This window comes from Gavialis gangeticus, unplaced genomic scaffold, assembly GCF_001723915.1.
Source record: "Gavialis gangeticus isolate Ggan-Ray unplaced genomic scaffold, GavGan_comp1, whole genome shotgun sequence".
NCBI lineage: Eukaryota > Metazoa > Chordata > Crocodylia > Gavialidae > Gavialis > Gavialis gangeticus.
This window is the reverse complement of record NW_017729032.1, coordinates 27,247,179-27,267,361: the sequence shown is the minus strand read 5'-3', so window position 1 is coordinate 27,267,361 and position 20,183 is coordinate 27,247,179. Positions and strand designations below refer to the sequence as shown.

Genomic DNA, 20,183 nt, shown 5'->3' with positions numbered 1-20,183 from the left:
CCAGGGGCTGGGCTATGATGCTTGCCAGCTCCTTGAGTGCCCTGGGATGTAGATTGTCAGGGCTGGCTGACTTGAAGGTGTCCAGCCTCTCGACGGGTTCCTTCACGAGGTCAGCATTGATGGAGGGCAGGGAATCTCCCTCACCTGAGCCTCCCTGTCCTGTAATGGGCATGGGTGTCCCGAGGGACTGATGAAGGACTGATGCAAAGTACCCATTTAATAGGTTGGCTTTTTCTTGGGCGTCGGTTGTCAGATGTCCAATATGGTTTAGCAGGGGTCCAACGTTACCCTTGCTTTTCCTCTAGCTCCCCACACATCTAAAAAAGGACTTTTTATTGTCTTTGATATGTATAGCCAGTTGGAGTTCAGTCGCAGCCTTGGCTTTCCTGGTTCACTCCCTGCAGGACCAGATCGGATCACTGCAAAATCTTCCTCCTTGGAGGTGGATCCCATCGTCCATCCTTTGTAGGCATTTCTTTTTAGCTGCAGGAGGTCTGCTAGTTCCCTGGAGAGCCAAGGGGGCTGCTGTGCCCTTTTGCTGCCTTTCCTCCAAGACAGAATAGCCTGAGCTTGTGCATCGAGGATCACTGCCTTGAGGAGCAACCACTCTTCCTGAACTCCCCTCCTTTTGGAGTTGTGGTCCCTTAGGGCCTCACTGACAAGCCTCCTGAGCTTATCAAAGTCAGCTTTCCTAAAGTCAAGGACTTCAGTATTGCTAACTGACTTGCCAGCTTTATGGAGGATGGTGAAGGTGATCAGCTTGCGGTTGCTGTTGCCCAGCTTCCCATTGATCATTAGGTCGCTGATTAGGTCATCCCCAGTTGCCAGTACCAGGTCGAGCAGCACTTTACCTCTCATTGGCCCGTAGATTTCTTAAGCCAGATAGAGGTCATTCATGCACAAGAGGGAGCTTTGTGACCTCTTGGATTTAGCCGAGCGCTCTTCCCATGAGATGTCTGGGTAGTTGAAACTTCCATGACAACCATGGACCGGGAGCATGTGGCCTCAGCCAATTCCCTGGCAAACTCCTGGTCAAGCTCTTGACTTTGGGTGGGAGGTCTGTAGTAGACTCCCACCATCATGTCCCCTGTACCTTGTTCCCTAGGGATTTTAACCCAGAGAGTCTCCAGCCATCCACCCTGGTCGCCAATATCGGCTTGCAGGGACGTGTAGCTCTCCTCAACATAGAGAGCTACACCCCCGCCCCTTTTGTCTACTTGATCTCTCCTCTACAAGGTACAGGCATCTATATCCATGGTTCAGTCATGGATGGAGTCCCACCAGGTCTCTGTTATCCCTATGACATCATAATTATTTGTATTAAGCAGGAGGACGAGTTCATCCTGCTTATTCCCCAAGCTCCTGGCATTCGTGTACAGGCAGGCAAATGTCTCCTTGGGGGCCCTTGCCTTGCCCACAGATTGATCCAGGGCTGAAGCAGGGGTGGGATCCCTTAAGTGCCTAGGCCCGCTGGTTTTGCAAGGGTTGCTCAGTGGGCCAGCCTTGGCAGTAGTTCCTCCATCCCCCGGTGGGCTTAGTTTAAAGCCCGGTGGAGCAGGTCAGCCAGTCTGGCTGAGACTCACCAGCGGAGAGAGGTGAAGGCCATCCCTTCCCAGAAGCTCATTGCCTCTCTCACCAAAAAGCAGACTGTGGTCATGGAAGCCAAAGCCTTCCCGATGACATCAGTGCTGCAGTCTTTGGTTCACTACCTGGATCCTCCTCTCCCTCCTCAGCCCATAGCCCAAGACTGGGAGGATCAAAGAAAACACCACCTGCTCCCCCAGACTCTTTAGCTCTGCTCCCAAATCCCTGCAACGCTTCATGACCTGGCTGGGAGCGCTCCAAGCCATGTCTGTCGTGACCACATGGATAAAGAGCATGGAATAGAGGTCAGTGGGCTGGAGGAGTTTAGGGATCTTCTCCTCAATGTCTCAGATGTGAGCTCCCTGGAAGCATCAGACTTCCCAGGCTAAGGGGTCAGAGCAGCAGATTGCCCCATCAGTCCCCCTCAGGATGGAGTTTCCCATGACAAACTTTGCATTTGGTTTTGGGGAGAATGGGGGCAGTAGCTACAGTAGAACCTGTGTTGCCTGCGGGAGCTGGCAACTCGGCAGGCTCTGTGGGGGCTGCAAGAGGTTCGTATGTGTTGCTGAGCTCCAGCGGGGCAGAGGCCTTGGTGTGGCAGGTGTTGGGGCCCTTGACCACCTTGGTCCAACCCCTGGGCTGGACACTAAGTCCTCCCTTGTCCTGGAGGGAGACCATGGTCTACCTCCATCTCCCAGGGGAGAAGGGCCTGGCACTAGGAGTCTATCTCTTGCTCACAGTCTCTGATGGTATGCAGTCTCTGGACTGTGGCCTGGAGCTCCTCCAGCTGGCACACCAGAGACCCCAGTAGGAAGCAGACCTCACAAGGGGAGGTGGCCATGCTCCTGGGGCCCAGAGCCTGAAAAAGCGACAGGTAGCCCCTGCAGCTGAGAGCCAGGGGCTCCATCTGGGTGGAGGCCTCTGGTGGCTTCTGACATCCAAGATGACTTTTTGTTATACCACCAAGGAGAGCAAAATTATATCTCTGCCCATATATTCTGTATGCCAGTATACTATGCAGCTGGTTGGACTGTGAAAACCTTAAGTAATGAAGCAAATGAAGCCGAGTGTGAATTTAGATTGGAGATATCCTTTTTCAGTTTCATTCTTTAATTATTACTTTACTATTTTAATTACCTTATCACCTACATAAGGTAAATACTTTACTATATATATGCACTGAATTGTACATGTGTCTCATATGTTTGAGGTATTTTGAAATTCACACAAATTTGACTCATTTTTTATGAGAAAACAGACTGCATAACAACAACAAAATTTCCTTACTGGCTCCTTTCCATCCATAGCTTCCAACCAAAGTTTTCTATTGGATTCTGAAGAAGCCTGCAGTGTAATGATTCCAGGTCTATTAAAACAAAACAAACATTATTTACAATTTATTTATCTTCCCCCAAATCTGCATCCTGGACATTAAAATAAAGAAAGCGTGATTGCATGCATACAGTGGGCAACAGGGAAGAACTAAGGACATCACTTTAGTTTCAAGTATAAACTACTTTGTGCCATTAGAGAAGTACAGTATTTACTTGCATATCACATGTACCTCTGTCCCCCAAATCAAAAGTGGTACTCATGTCTTAATCAAGGGAAGCTGATTTTTCTTGGGAAAGGTAGGCAGAAGCAAGCAGATGCTGTAACTCATAGCTGCTAAGAAGGCTGATGCTTCTCTGTAGCTGTGGAAGCAGAAGGGGCAGAATCCAGCTAACTCTCTCTCAGCCTGAGCATACTGAGCTGGCTCTGAGCAAGTGAGCTGCTAGATGCAGTCTGTAATATCTTGATGAAGCTTATGGTATGGAAACAACAATTTATTACCTTTAGATGTAAACTCTTCATATGATAATTTGTTAAAGTAAACCATAGTGAACACAAGCAACTATAAAGAGTTTTATTTGAATCCTGTATAAATCAGTCTTTAAAGCGAACTGTAAGACATTATTATGGATTTAAGGACAAAACTCTTCATGCTACTTTACTACTATTATAGTTTTGTTGGATATATTTAATTCCTTTGAATTTCAAGAACACTGGCTTTATTTGCCAAAACAAAATTGTCACTTTGCTGATTCTGAAAAAACCAGAAAAGAGTATAATGCTTGTGTTCATATTGTTTTAAAATTACAGTTCCTGGGAGATAAACTAATGGCATGACTGAGATCTAAGGAATTTTATACCCCATGCCAAAAATTGCCCATCCTTCCATGCCACATCGCAAGAATCAGGCAGGCAGTCATTGTCCTGGAACCTGGACATGTTAACTATGTCATATATGTACTATTTGCCAGGGTCCTAAAAGACTCTAAGAGGTAGCAAATGGAGTAGTTTATCTCTATATGTCTCCAAACCAGACTATGATGCTTGACATTTATTTATTATTTTAATATAAAACTAATATATATAATTTGGTACTTTATAAACAGCAGAGTTACTATCAAATTAGCATCTTATAAATTGACAAATATAATTATTACTGTAATTGTGGTAAAATAGGATAATTACTTGAATATGAGATGAGGCTTTTCCCCCCAATCAGCATTCAAAGAAACCTCATTAAATACACTGTCTATCATTAAACTGCTGCTAAAAACAGCATGTGATCAGTAATGGTAACCAACTGTGAAACTGATTAAATGCAGCCAACAGTAAGCATGACTATAAACATATAATCCATATTGGGCAGACCTACTGATGGGAATCTTGCACTAGCATAGGTTGGTGCAGCCCATCTGAATAAAAAATATGTGCTCAGTGGACATGTCTACATGCTCATTAATGCACTTTTGTTACTATGTATTAAGTACCTTTAATGGGAGGTATTACATAAAGGCACATGAGGCTGCTCTAATGCACAGCAGCAAAAGCAAAGATCTTTTTAGTGACACTTAATGTGCAAGCGACTAATTCTACAGAGCATTAGTGTATTAGCACTGTTTTTGCCATGATGCTTTAATGGGCAGTAGAATACACTTACACTAACAGTCATTAAAACATATGTGTAGATGTGTCCAGTCCCCCTCAGGGGCAATTCTTTTTCAAGTCATGGTGAGCCACAGCATTTAATACATTTCAATTTCATCTTCCCACCCACAGCTGCCATTTCCAATTATGTTTGATTCTTTACCAGCTTTAACTGTCTGGCAAATATAACAAAATGGGGCCCCAAACAGAGAATCCTTCTGTCTCCCCACCTCTTCCCCCACCTTCAGCCTGTCACAACAAGACATATGATTACATCCATATATCCAACAAAACATATGATTAGTGTGGCCCTGCCATCCATGAGGTGGAGCCAGACCAGGTGGCCTTCACCTCATCTGCATATATATTTTTGAAGGATCCCAGGACTTATGACAAGAACACCCAATTCCAATTACAAGTGGGGTGCTAATTAGCATATGGATTCTTTGTGGGGGAGTATACATACTGAGCAGTGCTGAACTATGGAGTCACCATGGCTTGAACCATTGTTGACTCTGCTGTGGCCGAGCCCAATGAACTATATGATAAATCATAAGCATTTTGGCTTTGGACTAGTTGCCTATAAATAAATACAAAAGTGCTGTTTAAAAGTGGGTTTATGGAGTACCTGTGCTAAAACTTTCAGCAGTTTCAAAAAAGGTAAAGTGCATCAATTCTGGATGAAATAAGTCCATTTGCCGAAATACAAATTAGTACAGGCATGTTTATTTCAAAGTCAGTGTTTTAAATTTGCCCCTCACTTCTATTTGCACTCAGGAGGTACATGCAGATGAGCATGCATATGCCTCTTGCAGCATCTCAAAGCCCTTTGAGACACTGCAAGAGGCACCTGCATGAACAAAAAAAACGCTCCCTGCACTGCAAATTCATAGCGCGGGGACAAAATTAGACTCCTGGATATCCAAGGGTCAAAAAATATCCCGGGTGAAAAAAGTGGGGCAAATGAGCCTCAGGTGCTCCACAGAGCTATTCAGGCAGCCAGCCAGAGCATCTCTATGGCTGGCCCTCACTCTGGTGCTGAAGCATGCTCCCTGCCAGTCCAGGACAGGCAGCATGCCAGCCGCAGGGAGCTGGACCTGAGCTCTGTGCCAGTGAGTAGGAGGTGGGAGGGTCTGGAGGAGGGAGGAGAGGATCATGTGGGACCCCCCCACAGGCCCCATCCCCTGCCCGCTTCCCAAGCCCCCCGGATCGCTGCACCGCCCATACACATCCCCTGCTGGCTCCTGTCTCCCCCCTGATCCCCACCTGGCCCTGTCCCCTAATGGCTCCTGCAGCACCCCTGATGACTGCCTTGCTGGGCCCCAGTGTCCCAGCACTCTAAAAAAACCCCAACAATAACAACAACAAAAACACATATTTTTTGACCTCTGGATATTTTTGGACCCTCAGGGAATGGTTTTTTGGTCCCACATGTGCCTCTTGCAGCGTCTCAAATGACTTTGAGATGCTCTAAGAGGCATGTGCACACTCGTCTGGATGCGCCCAGGGAGAGGAGGGTCTGAGAGTGAGGAGGAGGGGAAGGGGCTGCAAGGAGGATGGCGCCTCTCAGATTTACTTTTCTTGGTGTAGCAGTGGGGGGGGGCAAATTCAAGGCAAACCTCCAATAATTAGATTCTATATCTGGAAATTTATAATAAATTTATTAAAATTACATATAAAGAATCCAATTATTAGAGGACCATCTTATATTCATGGTCATCTTATATTCAAGAAAATACTGCAGTCTTTTAGAGAATGACCAAGCAAGAATTATATTAAGTGTGTGAATTTATTATCCCTGCTTAGTTCACCAAGACTTTAAGGAAGATGTTTATTCAGTATTTCTCTCCAGTTATCAAGTTCCAATTTCTTAATGAATAAAGATTAATTTCATAGAGTATTGTCCATATGTATTTTCTCACAAATATTCAAAACTGTTTCTCTTCATTTTGGACAATTAAATGTGTACAGTAGTACTTGGGGAAACATTTATGCAATTATTTCAGCTTATGGGAAAAATAAGTTCTCTCTTTTACTTTAGATAAAAACAGTATTGTAACAATTCATTTACAATTGCAAACTTTAAGTGAAGAACTCCTGTATCTCAGAGAAAGAAGTGGGGAAAACAAAAGCATGTCTAAGAAAGATTTATGAGACAAATTTCTAAAACCAGCCTTTCTAATTGAAACTTAAGGGCTACAAAAATCCATTTTTATGTACCCAGCTTAGTATATTAACTATGATAAGATCACATAGACAATGTTATCCATTCTTTGGTCAGAAAAGTAAGTGTGGAGAAACTAGGTGCTTACTCTTGCAAATTTGTCCTCATTTGTACACAGATAAATGGAGAAATATTTTGTGGCTGTTATAATAAGAACCACATATTGTCCAGAAGTACTGCTATTTTATAGCATGATAATTAAATTAATTTGATTAAAAATAATAATTAAAAAAAATCAGACCTTTCAAATACTTCAATATCAAAACAGAAACGTTTATCGATTGAATCTGTCTTTCTTCTGATACAGGATTTTAACTTGAGTATTTCTGGTGAGCTTGTAACAAGGCCATTCTATAAAAGAAGCATAAGAAAGAAACAGGGAAATTAGTACATAGAAACAATGTTGTGACAGCAGGGCTCTGATCTTTAAGTTTAACCACATGACATTAACTATATGAATATGCTTAAAGACTTAACATTATATAAACATTTACAATCATCCCAACATGTTATGCATATTGTATATTAATATAATTTAAATAGCTTCTTCTTCATATAATTGTGTACTTATTTCAGATCAAACATCTAAATTTGAAATTACACTTTGGGAATACATGCACCGCTACAAGGAAACCTGCTGGTATGCAGTAGTCCAAAATCCATATATCTTGATCTGATTAGATTATAAACATTTTTTAAAAATACAAAGATGAGGACATTTAAATCCTGTTTCTGTGCTAAGTCCTGTAGTTTTCGTGTCAGTTGATATACCATGGGAAACAGGACTACAATAGTAATAGTTTCTGAATATATTACATAAAAGGTAGGTAATTTTATTTCCAATATGTAATACGACCTTTAGTTTCATATGTAAAAACATTTTCCAATGTTAATCATTTTATTGCAAAACCAACTCTTCATTTGTTCACCTGAATGCCTCTGATAGATTAAATACTATTTTCCTTATACGTCTTGCTGATGTCTTCATATACAAAAGTTCATATACAATTTAGGGTATAACTCAATGCAATACTCACGACTTTCCCACCAGACTTTGTTTCAGCTAGACTCATTGTAAAAGTTTTTGTCCCTTTATCATAAGTACAGTAATGTTTTATCCAAGTAAATCCAATGGGTCCTAGATAGAAGAAAAATAATATTTAAAAAAAAGCCATTCAGAAATGTTATAATAATTTTATGTAGTGTTATAGCTATATACAGTAGAAGAGATGCAATGTAAAAGAGGTACAGTGCAGCACTTTGAGAAAATTCTCTTTCCTATTTCAGGATGTGACACGTACTGATTTTATAACCTTGAACACATCTCTTGGGATCACGTCACATAAGGGGGCAGGGCTGCAAAGGACCTTATGAAATCCTACCAGTTCAGCTCCTTACTCAAGGCAGGATCCCTGATTAATGGAAGGACAGGGAGGGGAAAAAAGGAGACATCTGTCCCAGCCAAGTGTCTTTCTAACCTGCTCTTGAAAATTTCCAAGGATGGAGATTCAACAATTTCTTCAGAATGCCTGTTCCAATCCTTAATCACCACTGTAGTGACAAAGTTCTTTCTCATTTATTACATTTCCTATTCTTCCATCTCACTGGGATAGCTTTTTCCTGACCCTTAAAAGGGCCTTTTTAAAACCATGACATCCCTCTGTTGCTCTCCCTTCTGACCTTTGACTAGAGAATTGCACTTACCTACTTCCCATTTCATACTGTGCTTCAGAATAAACACATACCTCCTTTATTTATTAGGCAGTATCTCCTTTTTCCCCCTGCTTATCCTTCTTAAACAAGTTATATACATCTGTAGCACACCCTGACTCAGCTCCTATTTGAGGCATGCCCCCAGTCTACTTTCACGCCTACAGGGATGTCCTTCAGCACCTGATCACTCATGGAAGTCTGCTGCTTGACCACTGAGAACAGACAAAACTGTGCCAAGGGATGCCAAGGGGCCAATTTCTTTGCCCAAGGTACCTGCCACCTAAACAGAGAAGATTGCTACCTTTTTCAGTCATGTGCTTAGAAATTAGAGATTTCTAGAGAAGAGGCCTGCCTATTTAGGTAAATATTCTGAAATCATACCAACCACTGATAAAAGGCAAGCTATAAAGAATACCAAAAAGATTTATTATAAAGCCAAGAAAAATCATAAAATATCAGCAACCATATGTTAAGCTACATTCATATATATATATATATATATATATATACACAAAACAAAATAAACAAAATAAAATAAAATATTAGAACAATGATTTTACTTTATCTCTGCATCTTAGCTCTAAGATCTGCTCAGATCCACAGGTTAGAAAGCAGCTGTTGACTTTGACTTCCCTGTCAGGTCATCCTGCAAATTCTGTCAGCCTGTTCAACTGAGCCTGCAAGATGAGTGACTAAAGTCCCTTATATCCAGGAAACTTTAGAAAAAACAGTTGCTCTCATAGCAAGGCTTAAGTATATTTTCTTATCTGGTCATTTATATACATTATCAACTGGATTCTTGGGGAGCCCATATTATATATATGACTTGCTGCCCTGTGTGTGTGTGTGTGCGCGCGCGCGCTTACTAGATTAGAAGTCTCTCCTGGTCCGGTTATGATCCAGAGAGTATCAACATCCTTTCAGACAAATTGCTAACCCAGTATCATTAGGATACCAACTCTCATTTACTTCTCCAATTGTGAATAATGTCCTTCCCTGAATAGCCTATTTTCAGTTTTCATTCTTGCTACTGGTCTATCTTTTTAAAAGTTGATTCATCATCATCTAGAAGGGGCTGACTTATGTGCCTTGGACTATGTTTGCAAGGGTGTATTTGACTGACCATCAAACATATGTATGTCAGACGCTAATTCTCAGTGATCACTTCTCTCAGCCATTTCGATTTTTATTGTTTGACAGATGTGAAACTCTGTTTAGGGAGCAACACCTAAAATCATTATCATGTTATGCAACCCTGGACCTACTATGGCACATAAATATATATTTATACCCAATATAAGGCTAACTGCAGCTTAATGCCATCTATCAAAACCACACACACCAGATCAATAAAATCAACTCAAGAAAACATACATGACATCCAAGAAACACCTCAGGATATGGTGAATTTGTGACACCATCCACAACAGTAGTCTAGTCACGTGAGCTATCCCATCATGTCTCCATAATCCCAGTTATGTTAGGATCTTCAGTTTTTTCCTACTTAACTACCATGCAGTATCATTAGTGCCCAGAGGGCTGGATGAGTCAGTCTGGGTAACCTTTCTGGGATGTCTCAGATGCAGGGTCCTGGCAGGCCACAGACCTCTGGAGCCAATAGGGCAGGGCAGCAGATGGATGCCTTCATGCCCTGCTGAAGGGAGTTACCAGCCACCACCAGCTGTTGCTTACTCTGTGGTAGTAGTCTCAATCCTGCCACATCTTGGGATACATGGCTTGGCCTCTCTTGTCACTGGAGTAGGCTGCTTCTTGTCTGATGTTGGGGCTTCATACCTGTTCTCCACCTGAACAGCTTCAAGTTTAGAAGAGAAACGCAGTCTGCTCTCAGAGAAGACAAGCTGCCAGTTTCCACCATCCTGAGTATCTGGGTTTTCTTTGTCTTCTAATGCCTGCTCTAGCTATCCCTCTCCAGGGTGTGGGAGGTCTAGCTGTGTATTAAATAAATGAAGACCTCAAGCTCACAGATGCTTCTGGCTTGTTCACCTCCTCCTGCTGCTCCTTTACCTTATTCCTAAGAGAATCCACCAGGAGGCACAAGCAGCACCCCAGCTGGCTGTTTCTGGCAGGGACATGCAGGCCACATTTGCAAAGCCAGATCAGGACCTGGGTGGAAGCCTTGGTGGTCAGTGGCAAACCTGGACAGAGTGCACACAGGTAAAAAAGAAAAAAAGGACGAGCTGGCAGAGCAGGGGCTTTGGCAATGTGATATCTTCCAGCCATTCCATCGATTCTCCTGCTAGCTCCTTTTTCCTCTTCTGCTTCTATATCTTAGAAAATGCCTTTTTCTTCCTTTGTCTGCTACCATTCAGGAAGCTAGCAGTGAAGGATGGACAAGAAAGTGGCTAGGCAAATTCACTCAGCAAAGTCCCACTCAAACTCCCGTGTTTACTGGACTGTCTCTGGTCCTCTTATTACTGGCTCCTTAAGCTTAAAGTTCAAGCATCTTAATGTAATTGAGCAATTTAACAGTCCAGGGTCTGATTTTCTCCAGAAGCTAGACAGAGAGAAGTGAGCCACTAATCAGGTACTCTCCAAATACTGGCATGGTAAGTTTCTGTAACCACGTCTGCCTGGGTAGTAACGTTACAGAACAGGAGCTTTCACTCCATTTTGCCTTTCAGGTGTACTTTCTGTTGAAAGAATGGCTGACAACCCACAAACTTGGACACAACAGTCATGAAATCATGAAGTCAAAACACATTCTCCTGGGGACTGCTTTTCAGCTCCCAACTGTGCCTGTCAAAGATAAGCAATATCTTTGGTGCTCTTACAGAAATTCTCTCTCAGACCCCTTGGGAAAAAGAACTGTCTCAGGGATCATGTTTCTTCCCATAAAGTTGGTGGAAGAGTTCTATGAAAAGAGCAAGAGCTCCAAAAGTGAGGAAAGCATGGAGAGAAGATCCTGACTGTTAGAAGCAGAAACTCAGTGAAGACCTTCTTGTCTCCTGTCATTTGGAGTGGGACTGTACTAAGGAGATCAGTGGAAGCATGACTTTGTGGTGAGAGTATTATGAATACCATAGCTGTAAGAAAAGGTGCCATGACTAACTCTGACTCTTGGGAATGGTTTTAAATTGAGGATGTTTTTGCAAATAAAGGCTAGAAATACATTTTCTGGTAGAACAGCACAGTTTAGTATTGGCAAGAAAAGGAACAAAAGGTCAAACTACCTACAAACTAACTGCTGCACACATTCCAGCAGAACCACTAAAAACAGCCATAGGGAGTCAAAGGGATACTGTCTAGTATATCTGCATAAGGTTTTTCAGTATTCTCTTATTGGTGTGGCCTATCTTTTACAACTCATCCTGAAGAAGCCATAGCTTAATCCTATCCTGAAGCCCTTTTTTATTACTGACCAATAGCTTGTCTTCATTGCAGAACTACCCTAGGTTCTTGCCCAGGAATTATCCTGAATCCCACTTCTCCCTGCCCACAAAGCCCTTTCACTGAAGTTTTCTTAGAGTTCAGATTCATCTTTCATGATGTCCTGTAGCCAGCCCTTCACCTGCACTGAGGATTCAAACCTACAACACTCAAATACAGACAGCCCTCCACTGCTTCTCACAATTATTGTTGTATGCCTAAAAAAGAATCAGAGACCAGTTCACCTTACTGCAGCACAAAAAAACATGGCATATGCCTCCAGAAGTCTGGGAAACACATCCAGTAGGAGTGCAGCACCACTGAAAACAGAATAATTCAGGTTTGCTTGTTCAGTGTAGCTACTCTCCTGCTCCAGACTAGGCTACCCTGCATGTTCAGATACAGATTCTGATCAAAGGAGACACCTTTGCTATGAAAAAGCAAGCTCAAAAAGAAAATAAATGTTTCCCATAGAACCAAAATGTGCTTCAGACACTTTCCATTCAACTACTGAGCTTTATGGGGACTGTGCTTGTAAAATTTATGTGACTGCAACCTAAGTCACTATAGCAACAAGCCAGCACCAAAAAACTCTAATGCACTTGATTACTAAATACATTTAAAATAAGAAAGGGTTGAGATGGCATCCTCAAGCCACATGTACAATTTTCGATAATTTCAATGGAAAGTGCAGGGGCATATCAAGGGCAAAATTTGGCAGTTACAGCATGCGACTGGACATACGGCTTTGTTTTTTAATGAAAGGTGTTGCTACGGTAACATTTTTTATTAAAATGTAAACCTGTTAATTTTTAAAACTACAGATGTTAAAAATATCATCATAATTCTGTGTCAATTACTACAGATTTGCCTTGTAGAGGTGCCCATCCACAAAGGCAATGATGTTTTCAAAGAATTCATTAGTCTCGTAAGTCATTTGGTTGAGAACCCACGATTCTAAACATGCAAACATACATGCCTGTCATGCAAATATGCTCAGAGAAGCATCTCTCCTCACCTGTATTTCACAAGACAAAAACGAAATAGCCCCAATGCTTGGTTATTTTATTTCTGAACAATTTTTTTTTTTATATATAAATGGATGATTCTTCTAATATACTTTTAACCATGGCAGTGTTTTACCAACTCTTGCATTATAAGGGCAAACATTTTCAAATAAACTTTATAGATTTTTTTTCTGTACATGTTGCTATCTTATACACATCAATATTTTGTACAGAGAGGTACCCAAGTGCTCCACTATCTCATCCTCATACTGCTGTTTCTATATGTTTGTTGTAGCATTTTGTAAGTTTACTTTTTGGAAAAAAATAGCCTTATTTGATAGTGAATTTATACCATCCTTTGCAATAATAAATTTTGTGTCTTGTGCACTACTAATAATAGATATGCAGAGTTTTGCCCTTGAAGGCAGTACTTATTAACTATACTTTTTTTTGACAGCATCCTTAATAACTGGTTGTGGAAGGCTAACACCAGTATAAGGAAATCTCTCTGAGGCAGAGATGACAGACTGTTATTTTTTACCGAAGTAAACTAATGACCAAATCTCCTTTCAGTGAGAGGATGTCAGGTTGGCCTCTCACTATTTAATGAAGCACTGCATGTGCCCAGCATTTCTCTCCTTTCTTGCTCTCCCAATAATAGTGCCTTGTGCAATTCCCACTTAACAAAGACTTGTATTATTATTCAATTAACATATACAGGATCTGCTCAAAACTCTTTAGTGTAGCTTTTGCTAACAGTGAACCAGGTTAACTAACATCAGCACCTTATCTCCCTTCGTTTGGCTCGTATATATAATAGGAGCTCAGGCTTGTGAGGTGAGCTTTTCATGAACCAATTAGTCTGGGAAAATCAATTATCTATAGCACTATACAGACTCTTGATGTAGGCTCATTGGGTGGGTGGTGGGAGGAAGCAGACCCTCATAACTGAATCTACACTGACCATTGAGACCAGTTCCAGATACCCTGCCTTTTAATATTAGGCCCAGAAAGTTCCTACTTTTACAAGAGAGTAAAAAAATGGATTTATAGGATAAGCTATACTAAAGATTTATCACTGTTTAAATGAAATACAAACTTGCACATCACACAGAATACCTAAACCATGTTTATTGTCATTTGCCAGCACCAGCTTGACCCACATCATACACAATAAATTTGAGATAGCATATAGGATGGGAATGGCTTTACTGAGGGTGTAGCGTGATTTCTGTACAGCTAACTCAGGCAGATTGTCTATGTTGTATTTGATCTTAACAGTGGTATTTGGAACATCACACACAGCTATTCCTCCCCTTGTCTTCAGTTTTTGGTTTCCAGGACGGCATTTTCTCAGATGAGAGTCAAACTGCTCTGACTATTCACTGTTTATGGTTTTTGATTCGATTTTCCCTTCCCTTTGTCATTTATTGGTAAGCTCCTGGCAGTGTATTTTTGCTAAGTCTGCACATTTTAATTCTATTTCTTTAACTTGTTCGGACACTGCTTCATTCTTATTATCATTTACATGCAAATGAACAGGCCTACACACAACAAACTAATAATCCAATTTCCTTTTGCTTTTGTAATTCATATGGTTGCTCTCACATATTAAGGTTTTGGGTTTTTTTGCTTCAAAGGGTCTACATTGTGAGTTTAACCCAACTTGCTCATGGAATAGTCCCTGCGGGCCTGCCTACATTGCTTCATGTACAACCCAAGAGTCCTTCTGAGGAGCGTGTCTCACCCACTGGCTTCTGCTCTGCACATGCTCTTATGTTAAAACACAGCCACATTAGAGCAGTCATGAGGACACAGCTATTAGAATGCCCATGGCAGAGACCCTTAGGATGCCCTGAGCTATTGCTGCAATGCCTACTTTCTGGGATATGGTAAATATAGAGTAGGAATAAGTAGGCAATAGGGCTCTCAGGGCCAGCGCAGTCAGTACAGACATGCTCTTCCTTGCCTACTTGCCTGATCCCTCAATGACCTCTTAAAACACATCACCTCCACAAGGTTCTGTTACACACAGACAGAGACAGTGACAATGGGTTCCCTGAGGTAAGGGAGGGAGCCAAGAAGCTAGTTTATTAGTTTTAATAAAATAGGCTTCTCTACTTTTTCCTCCAGCCTATGTTTAGGTGGCATCAGACACATCTTGGGGAAGTTCTCAGTATTCCTATGGGTCAGACTTTTCCAAAGCATAAGCAAACAAAATAGATAGAAAACCCATAATTTGCCCTGTCCAGATTTTATGTTTTTTCTCAGCACACTTTAAAAGTGGCAAACAGTAAAGCAGTTTTCAAAGTTGGGTATATATGTGCATATACTATTACTCACGCTTCTCCTGGACATAGAGATAGCCTTCCATGGTCCACTGACTTGGTGGTCGGTAATCCTGGCTGGCAGATTTCATTCTCTGCATCAGTCGCTCCACTTCTTGCCTAGTACTTTCAAAATTATTCCGTGTCTAAGACAAATAAAAAGAGTGAAAACACCCTAGAAACTCAATAGTTCATTCAGTATTTAAGGTAATAATTATAGAAAGAGATCAAATATTATTGCTACTACTACTATTACTACTATACTACTACTACTACTACTATTGGGCCACATTTAGAGAAATTGGGACAATTCTCTGAAGGACAATACATTTATTTTTGCCCCAGTTATGCTGATAACTGGGATGTAAAAGATAACCTTCACTCTGTATTCTCTACAGCATGTCAGTGAGCCTTCAAGACAATTACTTACTTCCACAAGTATCAAGGAAATTCAGAGTTAACAGGGGAATTCAAAAGGTCACTGGCCTTAAAAAACTATTTCTTAGCACACTCGCTCTCATGTCAATGCCAATCTCAGAAACCCATCTATGCATACTAACATCATTCTGAGAATCTCAGAACAAGACCATATTAACTGTGTATCAAGGTACAACTTATTTATGTAAGGAAAGATAAGTCATGTTTAGAGTGGCAGAATGTGTCAAGTATGTAAAAAGGCTCTATCTGCCAGAACATGAATTTTTCCATGCAGCCAAATATACGTACAGGCAAACAGATAATAAAGCAAAGAACTGCACCATTTAGATGTGCAAATGCCATTTTTGCCTTAACTGAAATCAATGGGCCAGAATCAACCCCTGCCTCCCACCACATACCTAAAGCAGATTGTACAAGGGAACTGCTATGGGATTATAAAGTATGCTAGATTGTTGTGGATAAGCCTAAATCCTGCCAGAGCTGAATGCACTTCAGTAAACTGCAGTGAAAGTACACTTGGTATCTTACAAGATTTAGCTTAGTTGGTCAGAAAGGCACAGTGGTATAGACATTTGGTTTCCTGGAGACAACTAGCAGCGGTGAACCTTGCGCCATTGGTACTTGTCCCTGGGGAACATCCATGCCACGTGTGCTCTGGTGAGTGGCAGGTTACCCCAGGTGGGGTAGGGGAGGCTGGGGCTAGCACTGGGCTGATCCCAGGAGCCTTACCTAGGGCCCTGCTGGGACTGCAGCAGCGCCAATTCTGCTACACGGAGCCTGGCTGGCAGCTGCAGCATGGCTCCGGGCAGCCTGGCTCAGCTTTTCAGCGGTGCGTGCTGCCCATGCCTCTGCTTTTTTTCCCCCACGGGTTTTTTTGACCCCTGGATATTTAGGGGTAAAAAAACCCCTCTGCACTGCTCCACTGCAGCACAGAGAATATCTGAATGTGTGCAATGCACACATACTGCACAGATGTCCTCATCTGGATGTGGCCAGTCAGGTCTTTATGGATTTGTGAAAATTGCACATTTTTTCATAACTAATTTTCAAGTTTATTCAAAATGATTATAATCCTTAGCTGTTATACACTGGTTTACATGAAGCAACGTGCAGGCTTTATTTATTCCCCAGAACATCCCTGCTAAATCGGAGAATAGCCAATGTCTATACAGTGCTGGGAAGACGTATGGTATTATACGTGCTTATTAAAACCTAGGCAATGTAGGCCACAAGCAAAAAAAGATTTAATAGACAATAAATAATCAAGTTGCAGCATACTCATGACTTTAGACAGCAGCATAATTGCATATGGTTTGAAATAGAGTGTAGTTAGCCAGTTACTGAGGCCTGAATAGTCATGGCTACTCCCACACTCTCTCCTAGGGCGACTCTTCTCCAAATACCACTGAAGTCATTATGAAGCTTTCTGCCTGACTCAGATTTGACCCCTTTTCCCACTTCCGCAGAGACTAGTCCAGTAGCTATTTAGAGAGCATTCGAAGCTTTTTTAAATAAGAGAAAGAGATTAATTTGTGAAACAGAGGAAATAACTCAGTAAATTCTCGTGGCACACCTACATAGAAGGTGGTATTAGCATGTTTTCATGTATGTTTCTCCAGCCATGGAGGCTGCTGGAGAATTCGAGTAGAATGAAGTACTCTGGACTGGAGGATGGACGTTTGCTCTCCTTGTAGTGAAGCAAGAGTGACCTCTTGTGCCTTCAACTAACAAATCTTTCATAAATACCCAGTTTTAAAGGAAAAGAGGTTGTGAAAGGCTGTAGATGGAGAGGGAATATCTGCAAACAGACTTGCGTGTAGGTGTAAAATGATGGGAGTGTTAGTCATTTCAGAAACACCACTTCTGCTTCCTCAGGCAGATCTAGCTCTGGGCTCCAGCTCCAAATGGGGATACCAGGTATAAATGAGGGTAGAAAGGAAGAGGTTAAGTGTGAGACAGATTTTCCCTTGCATCAAACCTAAGAGTATAGTTCTGCATTAGTATAGCCCAATACCAAGACAGGCCCATTCTGGGAAACCCCTAAACCTCTGCCACTTTGTAAAATATTCCAGAGACAGTAACTGGTAGTAGCAGAAGTCCTGTCAGCACATTTTCTTTGGAGCCATACCAATAACAGTTCATTTGGAGACAGCAATAATGTGTGCAACTCCAGCATGTACCCTGAAGTTGGTAGGCTTGGCAGCCAAAACCGAAAAAGTCAAATCCTGAGCTGGTATAAGCTGTCATAACTCCACTGAATTCAATGAAGCTACAATTTATATCTGGTGATGATCTATCACACTCTTTCCTGGTAGGGGAACTGACCCCTATAAGAGTATGTATAGAATAGTGATGCATAAGAGAACAGTAAAATGGAATCTACTGAGGAAAATGTTAAAGTTCCTTGTAGAATTTTATTTATCCTCCTTGTGGGTTTTTATGGATGGGAATCGAAATTTGGCTCAACATTAAAACATTGGTTAAAAATTTTTATGCAAACTTGTTGAAAGGATTCCATTTATTTGAACTCTACTTTTCTTTTTGTAGAGTGTTGAAAGCAATCCTGGATTCATTTATTATTAGTCAGGCATAAAAGATATTTCTTGTGTACCTAAATATACGGTATTCAGACCTATAGTATCTGAGCACAATAAGTATTTTAAAGTTAAAAATAATATTAAGTAATTCTCTAAATCTTTCTTCCTTTTCAACTTCTAATGGCTAGGGGGATATTTAACAGGGCTGTGTATCTGTGTAGGGCTTACTAAAGGGAAATAAAGCTTACTAAATGATTTTTCATTTATTTTTAACGTGTTGAGATCTACAGTTACCTCTTAATTTTTTAAGGGTTCAAATCACCTGGTCTGGGTCTAGCTAGTATTCTAAATTTCAGGCTCAGGGTATCGAACATATGGCCCATACAGGTGTTCCATCCAGGCCATCAGGCTACTGGAGGGACAGGGAATTTTAGGATATGAAAGTGAAAGGTGGGGACTGCTGGGCCTCCACTGGACATGGCCATTCATGGCAAGTGGATGAAAGCTATGCTGACACATTCCTGCTCACTCTGAAGTTGCTTGGCTCGCAGCCACTTCCCTGGCCACCACCACTGCTTGCGCCACCACTGCTGCCTCTGCCCCTGGTCCCACAGCCATAGCTGTCACTGCTTGCCCCATGGATCTGGCTCAGGGCATGGGATAAGTTTGATGGTCCTGTTTTAGCTCATAAATTCATATGCTGCCTCCTACTAGTCAACCATTTCATTTATCCTGTGGAACTCTGCAGCTCTGAGAGCTGATGGTCATAGAGTAGGAGAAATGATATCCAAAAAACTAGAGTAAAAGGATGCCCTTTGCATATGAGGAGCAAAACTTTCAAATAAACCCTACATTCAGTGGGAAGCTAACACAGAAGACAGAGCAGGGCAATGGGGTCAAGGCAAGCTGTGATATTAAGCAGATGAGCTGCTTCATTCTGCATCAGCTGGAACACTTTCCAGGTGCATAACTTCATTCCTAAAATCAGACCAAAAAAGCATTTACATATGTGCAAGTTCATCTCTGCTCACAAAACTTAAAATATGAAGTTAAAGAGTGAACCGTGTCTGTCTTAATGATGTGTTTCTGAATCAAGGCCCATCAGGCCATTCTATCTGGCCCACAAGGCCCCTAAACATTTTAGAAAATTAGTATTTATCTACTCCTGGCTGCCTGTCAAAGACGACAGGAGCCAGGGACAGTAGGACCGAGGGGGAACCAGCAGCAGGATGCAGGCAGTCCAGCCCTGCCCCAACCCCAGCCATTTTCCTGCCTTCTGTGGTAGTAAACTTAGTTGGGCTTCTGGCCTACTTGACTAGAGAAACAGACAGAGACCAGAAGTGCTGATACTGCTTATTTCAGTTACATGTTCTGAGGTAAGGATTCCTGCATGCCTTGTTCAGTCTTGATATATTACCCTGTACACAGATGTTTTCTTTAAGTAAACTGCCTGCATTTCTGTGTGATTTACCATTGTTTTATTTCTCCAAGGTTGTCCTTTTTTCTCTTTTTCTGTCTTAAGTATAAATATGCTTGTAAACTTAAAGAGTCCGAGAAATGCTTTGAAACAGACAAGTGGGCGATTCCCCTTGCTGTACAGAATTCTCCCTGTGATCACAGTATAGCCCTAATAACGAAAAGCTGGCTCTGTCAGTTCTGATTCAACCACAACACAAAGTTTGATTTCTTCCATAATTTGGTGCTGTAACTTGGATAGAGATGCCCGGAATGATCAGTTGGGACACAGACATCTCTTCACTGAAGCCCTGGCACCAAACCAAGGTAAGAGACCTTTTGAAATCTCTATTGCGGTTTTTCAGTGAGAGGCTGTCTCTGCGTCTTCCTGATTCACTGCTTGAGGCTTATTCTATCCGAACTTTTTTTCTGCCAGAACCGTCAGACCCACTGTGTGAGTAGTAACTGTGAGTAGAAAGAGTTAAGGTTAAAGACTCTGTGTTGCTGTTGTCAATGAAAGTATTTCCCCACGTGA

General features: G+C 41.7%; 1 protein-coding gene across 4 annotated transcripts in view; it reads right to left on the bottom strand.

Moving 5' to 3' along the window:
* Window positions 1-20,183, bottom strand: part of ARHGAP42 (Rho GTPase activating protein 42) — a 448,389-nt gene that overhangs the window by 68,669 nt on the left and 359,537 nt on the right. For all 4 annotated transcript variants that reach the window (XM_019524224.1, XM_019524221.1, XM_019524223.1 and 1 more), the window contains exons 8-11: window positions 15,235-15,364; window positions 7,822-7,922; window positions 7,026-7,135; window positions 2,872-2,950 (exon numbers count right to left, since the gene is read on the bottom strand). In XM_019524224.1, the coding sequence (XP_019379769.1) occupies window positions 2,872-2,950; window positions 7,026-7,135; window positions 7,822-7,922; window positions 15,235-15,364 (420 nt within the window). The remainder of the gene's footprint in view (window positions 1-2,871; window positions 2,951-7,025; window positions 7,136-7,821; window positions 7,923-15,234; window positions 15,365-20,183) is intronic.